We start from the raw sequence: 16,792 nt of genomic DNA, 5'->3' as shown, positions 1-16,792 counted from the left end.
TTATGCATATAGTAAAATAACAAGAGGGTTTAGGGTGGCGAACACACAATGCAATATATATATGCCATACCGCTGAACTGTACACTTGAAACTTATTGGATTTTGTTAACCAACGTCACCATAATAAAAAACTGATTGATTTAAAAATAAAATAAAATAATAAAATAAAACAACAGGGTTTATATGAAAAACAGGGTTATTCAGGCAGACCCCTGAAAAACCTACGGAACTTTATGAACAGATACTCTAACTAAAGCAGTAACAATCCAGATAAAAACAGTGTCTCCACTATCATTCACAGCCAGCATCACAGTCAGTGCATTCTCTGCAGCCTTTAACACTTGGGGTCATGCTTCCTCACTTGAAAGGTAGGTCCTTGACGATCCCTGATTACAAAAAGACCAACTTCATCAACATTAAAAACACCATCTAGGGGAGCCTTCTTCATCAATTTTTCTTGAATCACAGAGGAAAATATCTGGACAGCTCCTTCCGCTGCACTTGCAGCTTCCCAAGACAGCTTAACACAGAGGTCCTGAAAGTCACTGGATGAACTTCTTATATAAGGGAAGGCACTTTCACAGGATTTTTAGCTTTTTTCTTAAGGTCTTCATATATTACTACGGATTTCTCTTTATCTGGAAGAAAGCCTGTCCTGATCTCTTCAAAACCATTAGTAGACTAAAAGAAACAAAAAATAATAATCCCACTTGAATCAACATTACTCCCACATTTCACTGACATCTTTCATCTATTCCACAATCACTTATGATAATCTGCATTAAAGAAATACATGCTGTACCAAACACATCATACTAGAAGTACCTTAAAAGCAGTATCTTAAAACCATAAAAAAGGTTTCCATGGATTTAAGATTTATTTTAAATTCTAAATATGAAAAAGGATAAGTTAAAGACAGGAAGCAAATGGAGAAGACACAATCACTATCAGGCTGTCCAAACCTTGTTGTCTCTTTGATCATGGTGACAAAAGTCACATTTACATATTTCTTACCATTAACAATATCACCTTCTTGCAAGGGCCGTCTGTCTGGAATTCCATGGCAGATTACTTCATTCACTGAAGTACAACAAGACTTTGGGAAATTATAATAATTCAAGGGAGAAGGATAGCAATTTCTGGCAATGCATGCCTAAAATAAAGAGAATAATTTGGAATATATAAAAGAAAAAAATTAATCTATGCAATCAACCAGATTTTAAAATTTGAAAAATGTAAAAATATTTGTTGTAAAGATGCTCCTAATGAAAAATTTGTTTAATATTTTATTTTAGAAATAGCAGTAGTTATCTTAAACAGTATAGAAAAGGATATGTGCCAGTCAGATAGACTGTAGGCAAACCAGTTTACTGATAATTGCCAAGAAAAATTCACATATTTCGAATATTAATAAATACATAAAAATATGAAAACTCTAGTTTAGAATTAACTAATCCTATGAAAAATATATTAAAGTAAAAACTATTTTAAATAAACATTAATGTGCACTTTTAATATAGTTATACTTTCTTATATAGAAACAAGTATATATCTCTGACCAAAAAATGAATACAAGTATAATTGAGAAATGGTAAAGTACTGTCAGAGACATTTTAATCACTACAGTCACGTGGAACAACAAAGGAACCTCCTAGAAAATGGTCTGGTTTTCCATGACAAGTCTTATTTTACTTAGATGTTTTTATTCAGTGTAGTGCTACACAGTCTTCAGACTAATAATTTTTAAATAGTTGCATATAATACAATTTGTGGAATGCACTAGAATTTTGTTGACAAGTCTTATTATTTTTGGAAATTTAAAGTTCCCTGGATTATAAAACTATATTACTCCTTGTCGATAACTACATGTCTATCACTTCTCCCTTGCTTAATGATATAATTCTATATTTCTCACAGTAGAATGTCTTGACTGAAAATGCCAACTCCATCACAAGCTGTGTAACCTTGAGCAAGTTAACCCCTTCCTGCCTCAGTTTTCTTATCTATAAAATGGAGTCGTTGGGGAGATTAAATGAGTTAGTAAAAGAAGCACACAAAAGAGCATGTGGCCAAAAAAAAGCACTCAAAATGCTATTATTGCATACTACATATTTTGTAACATATGGAACAATAACCAAAAATCACGATTTATAAAACTGTGAACATAAAGTCTTTACAAACATTATTATACTCAAGAACATCTGTCCTTTCAAAAGGGTTGCCCCACTTTACAATACCACCACTACGTTAAAGAGTATCAGCTTCATCATCCCCACACAGGCAGTGGATATAAACATCTTTAAAATACTTAATAATTTAGTAGAACTTTATGATTTGCATTTGTATGATGACCAGAGCAAGTTTAGTTTTCAATGTGTTTTATTTACTAGTTATTGCTCCTCTTCTGTGAACAATCTGTTCACATAAGGTATGCACTCATCTACTAAAGAGTTTTAAGGTCTCTCCTTGATGCATAGATCATCTTTATAAAAAAGATATCTCAAGATGATATTTACTATAAATATTTACCTCTTTTTACTGCCTTACTGTGGATATAAAAAGAAACATTTTTTCACTAATCTAGTTTCGGAAGCTGTATTCTTTTTTATTTCAGAATCTTTGTTCTATGTGGTGGCATAATTTATTTAAAGCACAAATAAACTAAAATGTTATGAAATGTGAGGTTTTAGAAACAAGATATTTCAAGCTCACCTCAGACCTCAATATCACAGATATTATAAGATGGGGAAAATTACTGTTGAATATTTTCTATATTTGAAACCAAGTAAAAATTTACTTTCAAAATGGCTTAGCCAAGTTACTTTAGACATTTGCTACTTAGGCTTATTTAATTTTTAGATGTCTAAAACATCTAATAATGTGAAAAAAATTTTTCAAAGAATAAAAGTAAAGTCCTTACTAAGTGTACAGCATGATCTATTTCTTCAGTAGTTACACCTGGTTTAATCATCCCAGCGGCAATGTCGAGCACTTCTCTAGCAAGCTGTAAAAGAGAAACACTTAATACATCCAAGATGAAACAGAAATCTGTACCCTTTGTACTACGTAGGTTTTGTGAAAGATTTGTAAAATGCATCTTGCCTTGAATATTAAATTCTTTATTTTAAAACCATGTGTACTTCTAACATCCAATAAACATGTGTATGTGTGTATAAATACATAAATAAAATTGGGGTGACTAGCAAACAACTTAGTAAGTTTGAATGATTTCCATGTGAAAACGTACATCCTAAGTAATCTAAACAATAATCAACTGGTAGAGGCTGAGTCTTGTCATATTTCTATAAAGGGGAAGGGAAGGGAGGGAAATAAAAGAATCGATGAATGATATCCTCAAAAATCATAGCACAAAAGTGATAGAAATATAAATTTCTCCAGATTATCAAAGAATATTAGTATCAAATCACTTTTAAGCACTGAATAAAAACTTTAAAAACCATTTCTAAATGAAAACTACTAATTCTTCAATTTTTTCCTTAGAAAAATGTGAACATGTGATTTCACTTAATAAGTATCGGCCACTACCACTACATGGCATAGGTATTTCAAAGGGAGCTTTAGCTTAACTTTATATAAGCCTTAAACTCTGCCCTAAATTATAATGACTTGTGAATATAAAATGACAAAATATCATAAAAACCTGGTTCTTTAAAAAAAATATATAAGGGGTAAAGCAGACTGTCAACTAAATATAGATTACCTGCCATATTAATTTTCAAATAGACTATTTAAATAGAAAACAACCATTGCACAGAATTATATACTAAAGTAAGTTTAATGAATAGTAAGTATGGCTACTCACAGCCTTACAACATAACATTTCCTCCCTTCAGCACATCACTGACTTCATGTCTAGTAACTGTTTAAACGTGTCCTACACCATGAGGGGGAAAAAAATCTTACCCTACATACAAGTCGCATCCCTTCTATATCTTCAGATGAGAGTAATTTAATTTGAGAAGTACCTTTAAGAGCCTGTTCAGATTCAGACATTCCTGGAAAGGAAAATCAGTAAGTAAAACCCAAACAAATGGACAGATATAATACTAAGCATAATCATTTCCCCGATAATATAATAATCATCAAGTCTATTTCAAAGAACAGTATTTCATAATTTGGGAGGGTCCAGGTCAAATTTTTTGAAAATACATTTTCAACGTGAAAAGAAAATTTACTACACAAACTGATGGAAGAATTCTAAAGCATGAATTTCCAGATCTATTAGAAATCAGTCAATATGGAGTACACTTATTACATGATAGGCGCTATGCTAATAAGGTCAGTAAATGATTCGATGTGAGTAGTACCACACAATTCACAAAAGCTTTTATGATTATCATCTTATGATGCAACTCTATACCAACAACTGATAAGTCAATTACACTCAAATTTATTTTTTTTAAATAGGAACCTAAGTCAGTGTTTTTCAAACTGCTATTTGTGGCCCATTAATTTCCAAAGTAAATAAAGGGAAGAGAAAATATTAACATCATACGGGGTAGGGGGAAGTGCTGCTGTAAAACGTCTGACTGTTAATTTACGCACATAGACACAGACACACAGATCATGTTATAAAAGATGTTTCTCGGAGTCACAGTCAGAAAAGTTTGAAAAATACTGCCCTAAGAATCTTCGCTAATAAAAGCAGCTGAACTCAAATTATTTATATACTTAAAAATATTAGAACCAGTATAATAATCATTTCAAAATCTGACCAAAAAAATAAACTAATATTTTTTATAAACCTGATATAAAAATCCCAACTAAAATATTATCCAACAGGATCCAAAATATATATATTATACCATGACTTAAGTGAGATTCATATTGAAAAGGCAAGGATAGTTCAATATCAACAAATCTATATAATTTGTCACAGTCATAGAAGATTAAAGAAGAAAAATAAATAAATGATCATCTAGAAAGATGATTCAAATAACATGGCCAGTTACTACCCCAATATGCTAAAAATAAATCTCAAGCCAAGAACCCACATCATGGAATGCTCACTCTCAGCACCACTATTTAACACTGTTCTGATGGTACTAGCAGATATATTAAACAAGAGAAAGAAATAAGACATATAAAATTAAAAAGAAAAGGACAAAATCCTCATCAATTTCAGATGATTATGTATCCTTAGAATAAGAGACTACCTAGTAAATGACTAGCAATAAGAACTCAGCAAGTTGGCAGATTATTAGCTAAATATATCAAAATCAATAATTCCCATATACAAATAATGAGCTAGAAAATATAAAAGATACTATTTATAAGAGTAACTAAAAAAGATAAAGTATCCACAAATAAACTTTAATAAAAGACTCAATGATGAAATGTTTAAAATACCACAGAAAGACATAAAAGGAGACTTAAATAAAATAGAAAAACATACCCTGTTCTTGGATAGGAAGACTCAATATTGTAAAGGTGTCAATTCTTCCAAAATTAGTCTATAAATTTAATACTATCCCAATAAAAAATGGCAACAGGAATTTTTTGGGAACCAGACAAACTGATTCCAAATTTCACATGGAAAAACAAACATGCAAGAATAGCCAGGTAAATTCTGAAAAAGAGGAAAGGTGGGGACAACAAGGCCTACCAAATATTAAAATATTATATGGCTATAATAATTATTTGGCTATGGCACACGATTAGACAAATGGGTTAAAGAAACAGAATAGATCCAAAAACAGACTCAAAGACATGTGAGAATTAAATACAATGATATAGGCTACCTTTTAAAACAGTAAGAAAAGGACTGATATTTTAAAAAACTAGTGATGTGACAACCGGATACTCTTTGGGAAAAAAATTAAATTGCATCCACATTTAATTCCTAGTACTACAAAAGTTTCAGATGAATCAAAAATTTTATCACACACAAAAAGAATATATCCATAAAAATAGTGGAAGAAAACATGGGAAAATATTTTTATAATCTCTGAATCAAAAAGTTCTTTCTAGGCCATTAAGCCATTGACGCCTTAGAGAAAAACACTAATAAATTTTATTACAGAAGAATGCTGAAAGTTTGTCACAAATGTGATGCTATAAAGACAAAATGTAAATGCTTAATTGAGAAAAAATGTTTATACCACATACATCAAAAGACTGTTTTCCTTATTATAGAAAGAACACTTATAAATCAGATGGAAAAATACTAGTAACCTAACTGGGGGAGAGAAAAAAGGGCTGAAGATGAACAGATGGTTCAAAAGGAAAGAAAATACAAATAATTTTAACATATAAAAAGATGCCCAACCTTACTCGTAATTTAAAAATACATTAAAATAACAGCAAAATATCATTTTTCATCTTTCAGATTAGCACAAATCATTAAGCCTGATAGCACATTATGCTGAGGAAGATAACAGAAAAAAAGAGATCCTTATATTTTTTAATGAAAGTAACAACTGCCAAATCTCTAAAATTTATTATATCTCTCTAAATAAAAAATGTATGTATTCTTTGATCCAGCTATTTTACTTTAGGCAGTTAACCCAGAGAAATACTATCACATGTGCACAAACATGTAATTCCAAGAATAGTTACTGCAGTCAAACTGGCAGAAGTAAAAACCTGGAAATAATCTAAATGTACATTAATGGGAGCCTAGTTTAATAAATTATGGTACATCCACACAATGAAATACACCTGTCATTGAAAAGAAAGAAGTTTTATAGGGGCTTACATGGAATATTTACAAGATATATTAAGAGAATACAACAGGTGAAAAAGTGTATATAGTTTGTTCCTATTGTGTATAATTGGGGGGGAGGGGCACAGTGGTATTTATGTGTGTACACACACAAAACATCTCTGGAAACTTCTGCAAACTGTTAACAGTGGTTACCTTTGTGGAGTAGGACTTACTTTTCTGTAACATTTTTCCTATTAGAATTTACCTTGTCAATGTATTTTTTTTAAACTACAGTTTAAAACTACATTCAAGAATATTAAATAGAGTAATGAAATTATACAGCCTCAAGAGCTATCTATCAAACTACCTTTTCCTTCATATATCTGAAACAATGAAGTTTAACTAAATTTTGAAATTATATTCATAAAAACATAATATGGTTCCCCATTTCTCAGAGACAAAGCGAAGGTAGCTTAGCTCAGCAGATTAAACCACATGAAATACTGATAACCATTTTTGACATGCAAAATCAGTAATTTCACATAAATCCAACTTAACTTATGTGTACAGGCCCTAAGGTCAGAGACTGCGCCAGTAACCTGTACTGCAAATTACCTATCTTCTTTGGTTGTCTCACTATCTATTAACTGGATAGATTTCTAACTGATGAAAAGAATCTTTAATTCTCTCGAATGTTCTAGTGTCTCTTTCAAAAATGTTTACCTTAGAAATCCAGCACTAAAAAATTTCTACAAAAAAAGCACGCCTTTCCTTTGCACTAGTCATCAGGCTCTCAAATTGAAATCTGAAGAGTCAGTATAGCAGAACTTACCTAGAGGGTGATCAGCATAATCTGGCCTTTGGATATAACTTGGCACTGGCCTTGTTGGCATCTAAAAACATCAAAGATGTTAGTTAAAACTGAATCAAATATTAAAGTCACTTTCATTATTAAAATTTACTAACAAAGGAAATAAAAGTAGTGGGGAAAAACTCTAAAAAGTTCATTTCACTTAAATGAAAAGTTTTAAATGACATCTTAAATATCATGATATATCTATCATGAAGATTAAGCTTCACTTTCCTAATGCCACCCTCTTTCTTAGGATATTGTAAAAAAGGAGGAGAGCAGCCAAGGCTATTAAGGATTTAAGAGTGCACACAGACAACAGGTACCTATGTTATTCCAAACGAACTAGCAAACCAACTACAATAAAATAATGTCTGTAAGTAAATATTCACCAATATGCTCCTGGATCATTATCTCTAAGAGGTAGAATTAAAAAGATTTTCTTATATTTTTGAAATTTTTCCAAATTTTTAAAATTAAAGGTGTATTCTTTTTATAAAAAGAGAAATATCAGTAAAGAGAATTTAAATATTTAAGGATGATAAATAGATTTCAACTTCAGTGGATTCCTATGTTAAGACTCTGAGCCCCATCTGACAAGAACATAGGAAGGGTGGATGCTATACACTTCAAATAATATAAAATAATGTTGAATGACAACTCTAATTTAAAAATAAAAATTAAAAAAAAAAAAAGAACATAGAAAAGGGTGGGAGTGGCAGGAAAGCCACCTCAAAATTAAGGTAAAAATATATTATGTTAAAAAAATTTTAGAAAAGCAATATACAGTACCATTGTGCCAGCCAGAAAATATCAATTCCACCACTTTCTTTTTAAGATTAAAGCTGTTTTAATCCTTTCATCTATAATTTTCTACTTCATCCCTGATTGCCAGTTACTCTCTTACTAACTTCCAAATAATGTACTGAGGAGCCAGAACACAAACTTAATCCTGACTATATGACTCATAACTGGAATACAAATTACAAGTGTCATTTTTAAGAAACTGCAAATTCTGAAAATTGTTTTAAAAGAATGTTAAATTTTTATTACCTTATTTACTCACCAGTGGATAATGTGGTCGGAGTTTCCCAGTATATCGATAACCTGCCCATGGGTCAGTGTTAATATCACCTTCTAGAGTCCAGGAAGACACTTCTCGCTTTGCCTTTTCATCTTCTTTGTGATGGATAGATGAAATACAGGAGAGAGAAAGAAATGCTTCAATGGTCAAGCTACAGAGCAGCAGCATACTTTATCACTTGTTTGAACACTACACCAAACAGCTCAGGCACAAAAATCTAACCAACTCCCACTCCAATCTAAATCACCAAAGCTACTGCTGCTTTCCTGCTATGTTCACAATCCCAAGACGACTCAAAGATGTTGAGTGTCTTGGGGGAGAAAGCCCAAGCTAACCATATTGTAAGTTTTTACACAATATCAACTAGGAACTGCTCACGGTAGAAATCCTTTTCGGAAGTAAATGCTAAATATATTCTCTCTACAATATCAATTTATAGGAAGCCCATTTTGAAATATAAAATCTGAACCTAGGCATAACTTCCTAACTGAGAGCAGGTATTAGAAATAAATTCTATGCTTTTACTAAAAAAAAAAAAAAAAGATTCTAAAGAACCCCAAAGCAAACTTAAAGTAAAAAATAAAAATTTCCCACTTAGATGATGAATGGCTTTCAAGTCAATATTTCAAATTGCTTTAAAAATCTTATGAACATCATTTACCATTCTGCAGGAAGGGGGTAACAGAAGGAGGTAGGAAAAGGCAAAGATAAGGGGAGGGAACAATCAGTAGAAAGTTACTGAAAACTCAGTAGAAAAATTAAGAATCACACACACACACACACACACACACACACACACACACACACCCCTTATCAGGTCAGTTATTCATATATAATGTTGTATTTATTGAAATGCATCTAAGAATCCTTATCACACAGAACAGACCCTCTATGGTATGTGGTATCAGTGAACTGGCTGCACCTCTTATCTCCAATGTGAAATAAAACTACTAACCTAAGACTTTAAATACAATTTAAAGTCAAATCAACCTATAAAGAATTCAAATCAACCTATATACCTCCCAAAGCACACCCATCTTTTCCTGATCACTGTCATGTTATCACAGGTTTTGAAAGGCTTCGAATAATTTTAGAAGTGTACAAGAAAAATAAAATTCCTCCTTTAAACAATCTATTTAAAATAAAATATGAAATGGGGGAGAAGAGATGGAATCATACCATATTAAGCTACTGAGGAATGGTGAAATGGGTGAAGGGGGTCAAAAGGTACAAAATTCCAGTTATAAGATAAATAAGTTCTAGGGATATAATGTACAGCATGGTGATTAAAAACCAACAGCAGAAAGACAATTTAGTCAAATTTCCTCATTTTACAGATGAGGAAACTGAGGCAAGGGGGTTCACATGGACAGAGATAAGGAATACAAAAATATAGTCAATCCATTCACAGTACTCTGGAAGAGAATACAATTATGATATTACATATAAAGTAAAGGAACAGAAAAGAATGATAGAAAAAGAAAAGCTCTACTGTGCTACTGAATTTTAAATATCTTTCTCCCCTCTGGAGTTCAAGAGAGCCACTATGAGTGTTAATGTCAATAAGAAAACTGTTTCTCATCCCAGGACAAAAATAGACTCCATTCATTGCCACTAAGATCAAATATTATAGAAAATAGTTAGAAATGCAGGCCCACCAATGCCGGCTTCCACTATGAATTGCATCAAGTGCTCTTATCTCAAATATGAACCTCAAGAATAATTTTCACTTGAAACATAGAAGAGACTAACAATCAAGATGCAGGCTTTTTGCTTTAATACACTCTGAGGAAGGGAACAAGAAAGAAGGATGTAAATTCTTTAAGAGCTTCCTGCTGATCTGCATTCAGAGCCTTCTACAGTCTATTTTCAAAAGAGAACTGAAAGCAGACCTTGAACAAATAATATAACCAAAAAGCTATCCATGTGAGACTGAAATATGGCAAGTTCTAATAATTTACTTAGGGAAATTTACACTTCAAAAGTCAGTTTATTTACATTTTAGGGTCAGTTTGATCTGAGCCCTAAGTGCTAGACATATAATGAACATGTAATAAATCTGAAATGGACTAGGGTTTGGTAACAAAAATGCATACTAATGGTCTTTTTCAAAAGGCTGTGAAAGCATAGGACAGTGTAAATACATATCTTTAAGGTGTCTCTCAAACATCACGATGTAATGCAGCTAGGTAAGATGCAGACAGTGTCAGAGAGTACCTGATACATGCGAGGTCTGGCCCAAAATACACCACATCCAGGCTTTAATCTTTGAAAGGTTCTGTGCAGGCTGCCTCCTCCAGTCAGCTGACATAAAATAACTGTATATGTCTAAGCTCTGTCTAGGACAGGATTTTCTGATCATAATTAGGACTCAATTCTTCTAGATATTATTATTAAATAGCTGTGGAGCACTTACTATGCTCTCTACATATGTTAAACACTTTACATGGATTTGTTCATTTAATCCTCACATCAAACATGATTTCAGCATTTTGGAGGTGAGGCTCAAAATAATCCGTGCTCACAAAGCTTGGTGGAACCAATTTTGAAACATTACATAACAACTTCACTAAGCAATCCTAAAATCAAGCACACTAGTTTGGAGGGTAGAGGAGTGAAATAAAAGTATTGTTTAGAGTTTTGGTGTGGTTTTTTTAAATGGCTTTTTATAGCATATTTTTGACTACTCAAAATACACCTGTCAAATGCTTCCACCTCTTACTTTAGGAAATGGGAGACAAAGAAATACACTGAATATAACAGTGATACATAAAAAGCATGCAGAATAATAGAGCATTGAGATATGGAATGCTACAACTTTTACAGATCTGACAGACTAAAAGCAAACGCTACTATGTACACTCTGGCAGGACATACAGTATAAGAACTATCCACCCATATATTAGCATTATGTGCCTTTGAGGGCTTTATAATCTGGTCTTTACTATGACACCAAAAAATAAATCCCACCCTCCAGTCATTTATTTAACTCACACTTGAAATTTTCTTAAAGCCTAATTAGTTTCTGCAATCGAGAAAACTCCAGGTCCAGATGGTTTCACTGGTGAATTCTACCAAACATTTAAGGAAGAAATAATACCAATTCTACATAATCTCTTCCAGAAAACAGAAGAAAACATTCTCCATTTTATTTTTTGAGTCTAGGACTACTGTAATGCCAAAACCAGTCAAAGATATTAAAAGCAAATTACAGACCAATATCCCAGAGGCACAAAGATATATATCACCCATCTGTAAAGATGAGTACACATCACACGGTAAGAAAAAGTCTGAACATACCATCTTTACAAAATGAATTGCTGGAAACGTTATCACTCTACTGTTTCTTAAAATAAGGTGCTGTGCTGTCTTTTTTGATTCCCTGTTCCTTCATAACCCAACATTCTTTCCCCCTATTCTCTTTCCCAATACTCTTTTCACTCGGAAGAACATTCTTCCCTACACATTCCCTCCTCTAGGAGAGTCATCCATAAGTGTGTAGTTGGTGTAGTCAGGGTCAGTTTATTAGGGTGGGAAAGATACAGGGCTGGCCACCTGAGGGCTGTTTCTACCCAACACAGCCCAAAGGGATACTGAACACTAGACATAAAACCCAAACAGCCTCAGTTCAATGAAGTAATAATTATGTTCTTTTTATTTTAGGGCACACTGGCTGTTTAATTCTCCTGTAGTATAGGTCATAATGAAATAACTCTACCTTTAGAAATCCAGTATTGAAGAAATAGGCACACACTTCGATGAGTTAGCAAATGCTTGGGTAGAGACCCATTCTAAGCTCTTTTACTTACATACTGTTTCACTTAAACCCTTTGTTTATGTTCTAACTTCCTGATTATAGTATGTTAATAACTGACTCAAAGAGCTCTAAAAATACCTCACAGTAGAAATACAGTATTTAATGTATGAGTGAATAAAGCTAAATGAAATTATCTAAACCAAGCTCTATACTTTGATTTGAGGTAACAAATTTTGTCATTTATGCTCTGATAAACGCATTTATTCACAATCATTTTTTCTCACCTCTAACCACATTTCCTCCCACAATAGCCTAGCATTTCCATTAAATGCAGACCCCCTAACCAAGGACCACATGCTGCCTGCCATAGCTTCCTCCAAGAGCAAGGCAAAGCCATGATAACAGAAAGCCCTTGTCAATAGCCAGGTAACTGTGATGGGTTGTCTTAAGCCAAACACAATCATATCATGAATTTACAGATGAATAGCCCAAGCAAGAAAGGCCATTTGAATCAGAGATACTCTCTGTGGCTGACAGAATAGCTAAGAAGCAGCCAATAGTTTTCACTTTGTGGTGTCTGACAAAGTAGCTTCAAAAGAGCAAATTAAACCTTTGACTGAAAATAACAACATTAAAACACCAAAAAACAGAGTAATGTAATTTTGAGAAGAAAAAGCAATCAAAATTCAAAATTTTGTTCAAACAAAAACAAAAGATAGCAGGCTAATTGGAGCCAGATAGCTCATATGAATATACAGTATTTCTAGCAAAGGAAAGAGGGTGCCAAAAGATTAGACATTCTCAGGTACTGCTCAAGCCAGATCCATCTATCCCAGAAAACATTTCATGTTTCCATGTTACATATGTCACACAGCAACAAAGATATCTCTCAGCCACATTTTATTTTCATGATTACATACGACAAATAAAAAATATGTCCAAATTCCAGCTCTTGAGATTACACTGTCAGAATATTCAAATACAGATTTTCAGAACGTTCAAACATACACTTTCAGAATTGAAAGAATATTGTTCTTCTGTACAAAAGCTGCTTAAGACAAATGGTACAGAGATGTGTGGTTTCACTTACTTGCTTTCTTATGTAGTAATTTGTGAGTAGCCCAACTTCCTTTAAAACATTCCTAAAAGAACAAACATGAAAATCTGTGTCAGGCCTTCCATAATTAGAAACATTTTAAGGAATGTTGTATATAAGAAAGTTATTGGAAATTTCATTTGCAAAAATCAAATCTGTGATTTCACTACATAAATATTTAGAAAAGCTTAAGAAAATATGAGACCTGCTTAAAAATTCATTTCAAAAAGCAGCCTAAACTTTATATTACTTCAAATAAGAAACATTAGCCTACATTGTAAATAGTAGTCATAGTTCAATTTTATGTCACCAAATTACTTTGAAATACTTCAAAAGAACCACAAGCCAATTAATCAATCATGCATTAGGAAAAAAGACAAGGAAAATTTTGCAGATTCTTTGATTATTTATAGTAATTTCATTCCCAGTCAGTCACACCCACTTTGTTTACTATGTGCTCACAGCCCTACTAAACTATGAGCTCCATGAGAGAAGGGACCATGTCAAGTTTATCGACATGTCCCCAGAGCCAAGCAGAAGGCCTGGCACACAGTAGTTTCAGTGAGGACTTGCTGACTGACTGATCAAATGGATGAATGACTAGAAAGACTAACTTTTCACTTAGGAAAATATGTTCACATAACATATTTCAGATACAGTAAAAACTACTGAACTGGGAAAAATGAGTTTGAATAATAAATTGAATTAAAGTAATGAACTTAATACATTAGAAAAATGATTCAACCAGGTATAGTTCTTATTTATGCTTTAAATTTTAGAGTCCCTCCTTCAAAGAATTTAAAATTACACAAACACACTGTAGTCTACCCCTTATCATAGTTTCAGTTTACGTGGTTACAGTTATCTGAGGTCAACTGTAGCCCAGAAATATTACATGAAAAATTCCAGAAATAAATAATTTATAAATTTAAAATTGTGCTCCATTCTCAGTAGTGTGATGAAATCTCGTGCAGTCCCGCCCAGGACATGAATCATCCCTTTGTCCAGTAATATCCACACCGTACATATTGCCCACCTGTTAATGACTTAGTAGGAATCTCAGTTGTCAAACCATGGCATTATCAGAGAGCATGTTCAAGTAACCCTTACCTTACTTAATATGGCTCCAAAGCAAAAGATTGATGCTGGCAATTAGGATATGTCAAAGAGAAGCCATCAACTTTATCATAGGTATGTACAGGAAAAAAAAAACAAAAAAACAACAGTATATACAGGCATCCACTGGGGGTCTTGAAATGTGGGATAAGGGGAGACTACTATAAATCATTACAAATACTACAAAAATTCACAAATTCCTATACATGTTTTGATATGAATCGCTCAAGCAGGAAAGAGTTATGTTTTTTTGCAAACATAAAAGAGTAAGTCATGGTTAAGAGAAAAATCTAAGGAAAAAATACAAAATAAAACATCCCTAGGACTGTGTAGTAATTGAACCACACATTACACCAGTAACACTAAGGCTATTCTCACTAAAGGTTTACCAAGGACCTCTGAGAAGTCAGTTTCTCCCTCCAGGGTCAAGATCTTAACTATTTCTCCTTCACTCTTCTTGTATCCTCACAGCCTACAACAGTTAAATCAAGAACCCAGGTCACACTTATTTCCTCCTACTACAACCTACAACAACGGACTTCAAATGTATAAGAAGGTATCCACAACATTAATGGGTTTCTTTTTTTTTTTTTTCATTTCTAAAAGCTAAAACTGAGCTCAGTCTTTTGGAAAGGATAGGAGGTGTAGTGGGTAGATTAAGAGCATTCCAAAGATGTCCATGTCCTAATCCTCAAAACCTGTGAATATGCTAAACTGCAACTAAGATAAAGGGGAATTAAAGTTGCCAATCAGCTGACCTTGAGATGGGAAAGTTATCCTGTTTTATCCAAACAGGCCCAATGTAATCACAAGTGTCCTTAAAAGGTAGAAGGGGGAGGCAGAAGGAGTCAGAAAATGATATAATGATGGAAGCAGGGTCAGAGAGACATTACATTACTGGCTTTGAAGATGGAGAAAGGACACCAAGAGCCCAGAAATACAGGCTACCTCTAGAACCTGGGAAGATAATTAACAGATTCTTCTCAGAGCCTCCAGAAAGGAATGCTGACCTGCCAACACCTGACTTTAGCCCTGAGACCTGTTTCAGACTTCTGGCCTACAGAACTGTAAGATAATAAATCTGTGTTACTTTAAGCCACCAATTTTGTGGTAATTTGTTATGGCAGCTATAGAAAAACTAATACAGGAAGGAAAATAGTTATCCTTATCTGTTGTCAAAATGCAAAAACCACTCACAACTGGCAAAAAGATCAGTTCCTCCCCACCTCAGAGTTACAGGAAATTGGTAGAAAATCAAATATTTATCTATTGTACCACAAGAGTGGGAAATGATGTTTCATTGAAAAATCCCAAGATCTAAAATGGGAATAAATAATTGCGTCAGTATTACCACACCTACTACAGAATAAGAAAGGAAGTCGACATGGATCTAAAATAGGAAGACAATCATAATAAACTATAAATTACCATTTACTGAATATGTGCACTTTATGCCTATATCTAATTTCATCTTCACAAAACCCTGTAAGGCAGATGGCATTATCCCCATTTTACAAATGACAAGGCCAAAGCACAAACAAGCATGATAATTTGTCTATCACATAACAGAACCAAACCTAGCAGAACTAAGACTCAAACCCAACATTACCCGACTAAAGGTCAGGCTTTCTCACTGCTTTACAGTGTGTGGATGGGTGGGTGTTCGGGTGTGTATACTGAATTCAAAGCGTCAATTCAGTAATGCAGTAGAGCCTCTGAAGGGAGCACAGCTCTGTGCTTCATGCTTGACTTACACTCAATGTAACTGATTTTGGACTTCTGGCCTCCAGAACTGTGAGAGCATAAATCCATTGTTTTAAGTCACTCACTTTGCAGCGATTTGTTACAGCGGCCACAGGAAACTAACACGGTAACTGACAAGACATCAGGGCACACAAGAATGAATCCAATTTCTACACTAAAATAAGGTGATGGACTAAGTACAGTCTTTTTGAAGCTTTTTCCACTTACATGTACTTATTTATGGAGTCAACTCTCAATTACTCCTGGTAATTTTTAAATGGGGTGAGCAAAGGCACATGACTTATTTTAAGAACCCTAACTTCAGTCGGCAATTTCAATTTCTTCTCTTCCTCCCCATCGGAGCTATTCCTCATCACAGATATGACTGCAAAAGTGATGAGGCAGATTGGAGTTTCATTTCTTTTTCCTTCATCCAGTCTAGTCTTACGGCAATGATGTTTATGGCAATAAGACTATCA

At 33.4% G+C, this 16,792-nt stretch overlaps 1 protein-coding gene across 2 annotated transcripts in view; it reads right to left on the bottom strand.

Annotated features, from left to right (window-relative positions):
* METAP1 (methionyl aminopeptidase 1) overlaps positions 1–16,792 on the bottom strand; it is a 53,375-nt gene that overhangs the window by 12,436 nt on the left and 24,147 nt on the right. Inside the window, exons 2-7 of one of the 2 annotated variants that reach the window (XM_039845775.1) lie at positions 13,449–13,500; positions 8,584–8,696; positions 7,500–7,560; positions 3,925–4,016; positions 2,921–3,004; positions 1,015–1,153 (exon numbers count right to left, since the gene is read on the bottom strand). In XM_039845775.1, coding sequence (XP_039701709.1) covers positions 1,015–1,153; positions 2,921–3,004; positions 3,925–4,016; positions 7,500–7,560; positions 8,584–8,696; positions 13,449–13,500 — 541 coding nt within the window. The remainder of the gene's footprint in view (positions 1–1,014; positions 1,154–2,920; positions 3,005–3,924; positions 4,017–7,499; positions 7,561–8,583; positions 8,697–13,448; positions 13,501–16,792) is intronic. The other variant, XM_039845776.1, reaches the window with a different exon arrangement.

This window comes from Pteropus medius, unplaced genomic scaffold (assembly GCF_902729225.1).
Source record: "Pteropus medius unplaced genomic scaffold, Ma_sr-lr_union100, whole genome shotgun sequence".
Taxonomy (NCBI): Eukaryota; Metazoa; Chordata; class Mammalia; order Chiroptera; family Pteropodidae; genus Pteropus; species Pteropus medius.
The sequence above is the reverse complement of the archived record's forward strand: the minus strand, read 5'-3'. Positions and strand labels throughout refer to the sequence as shown.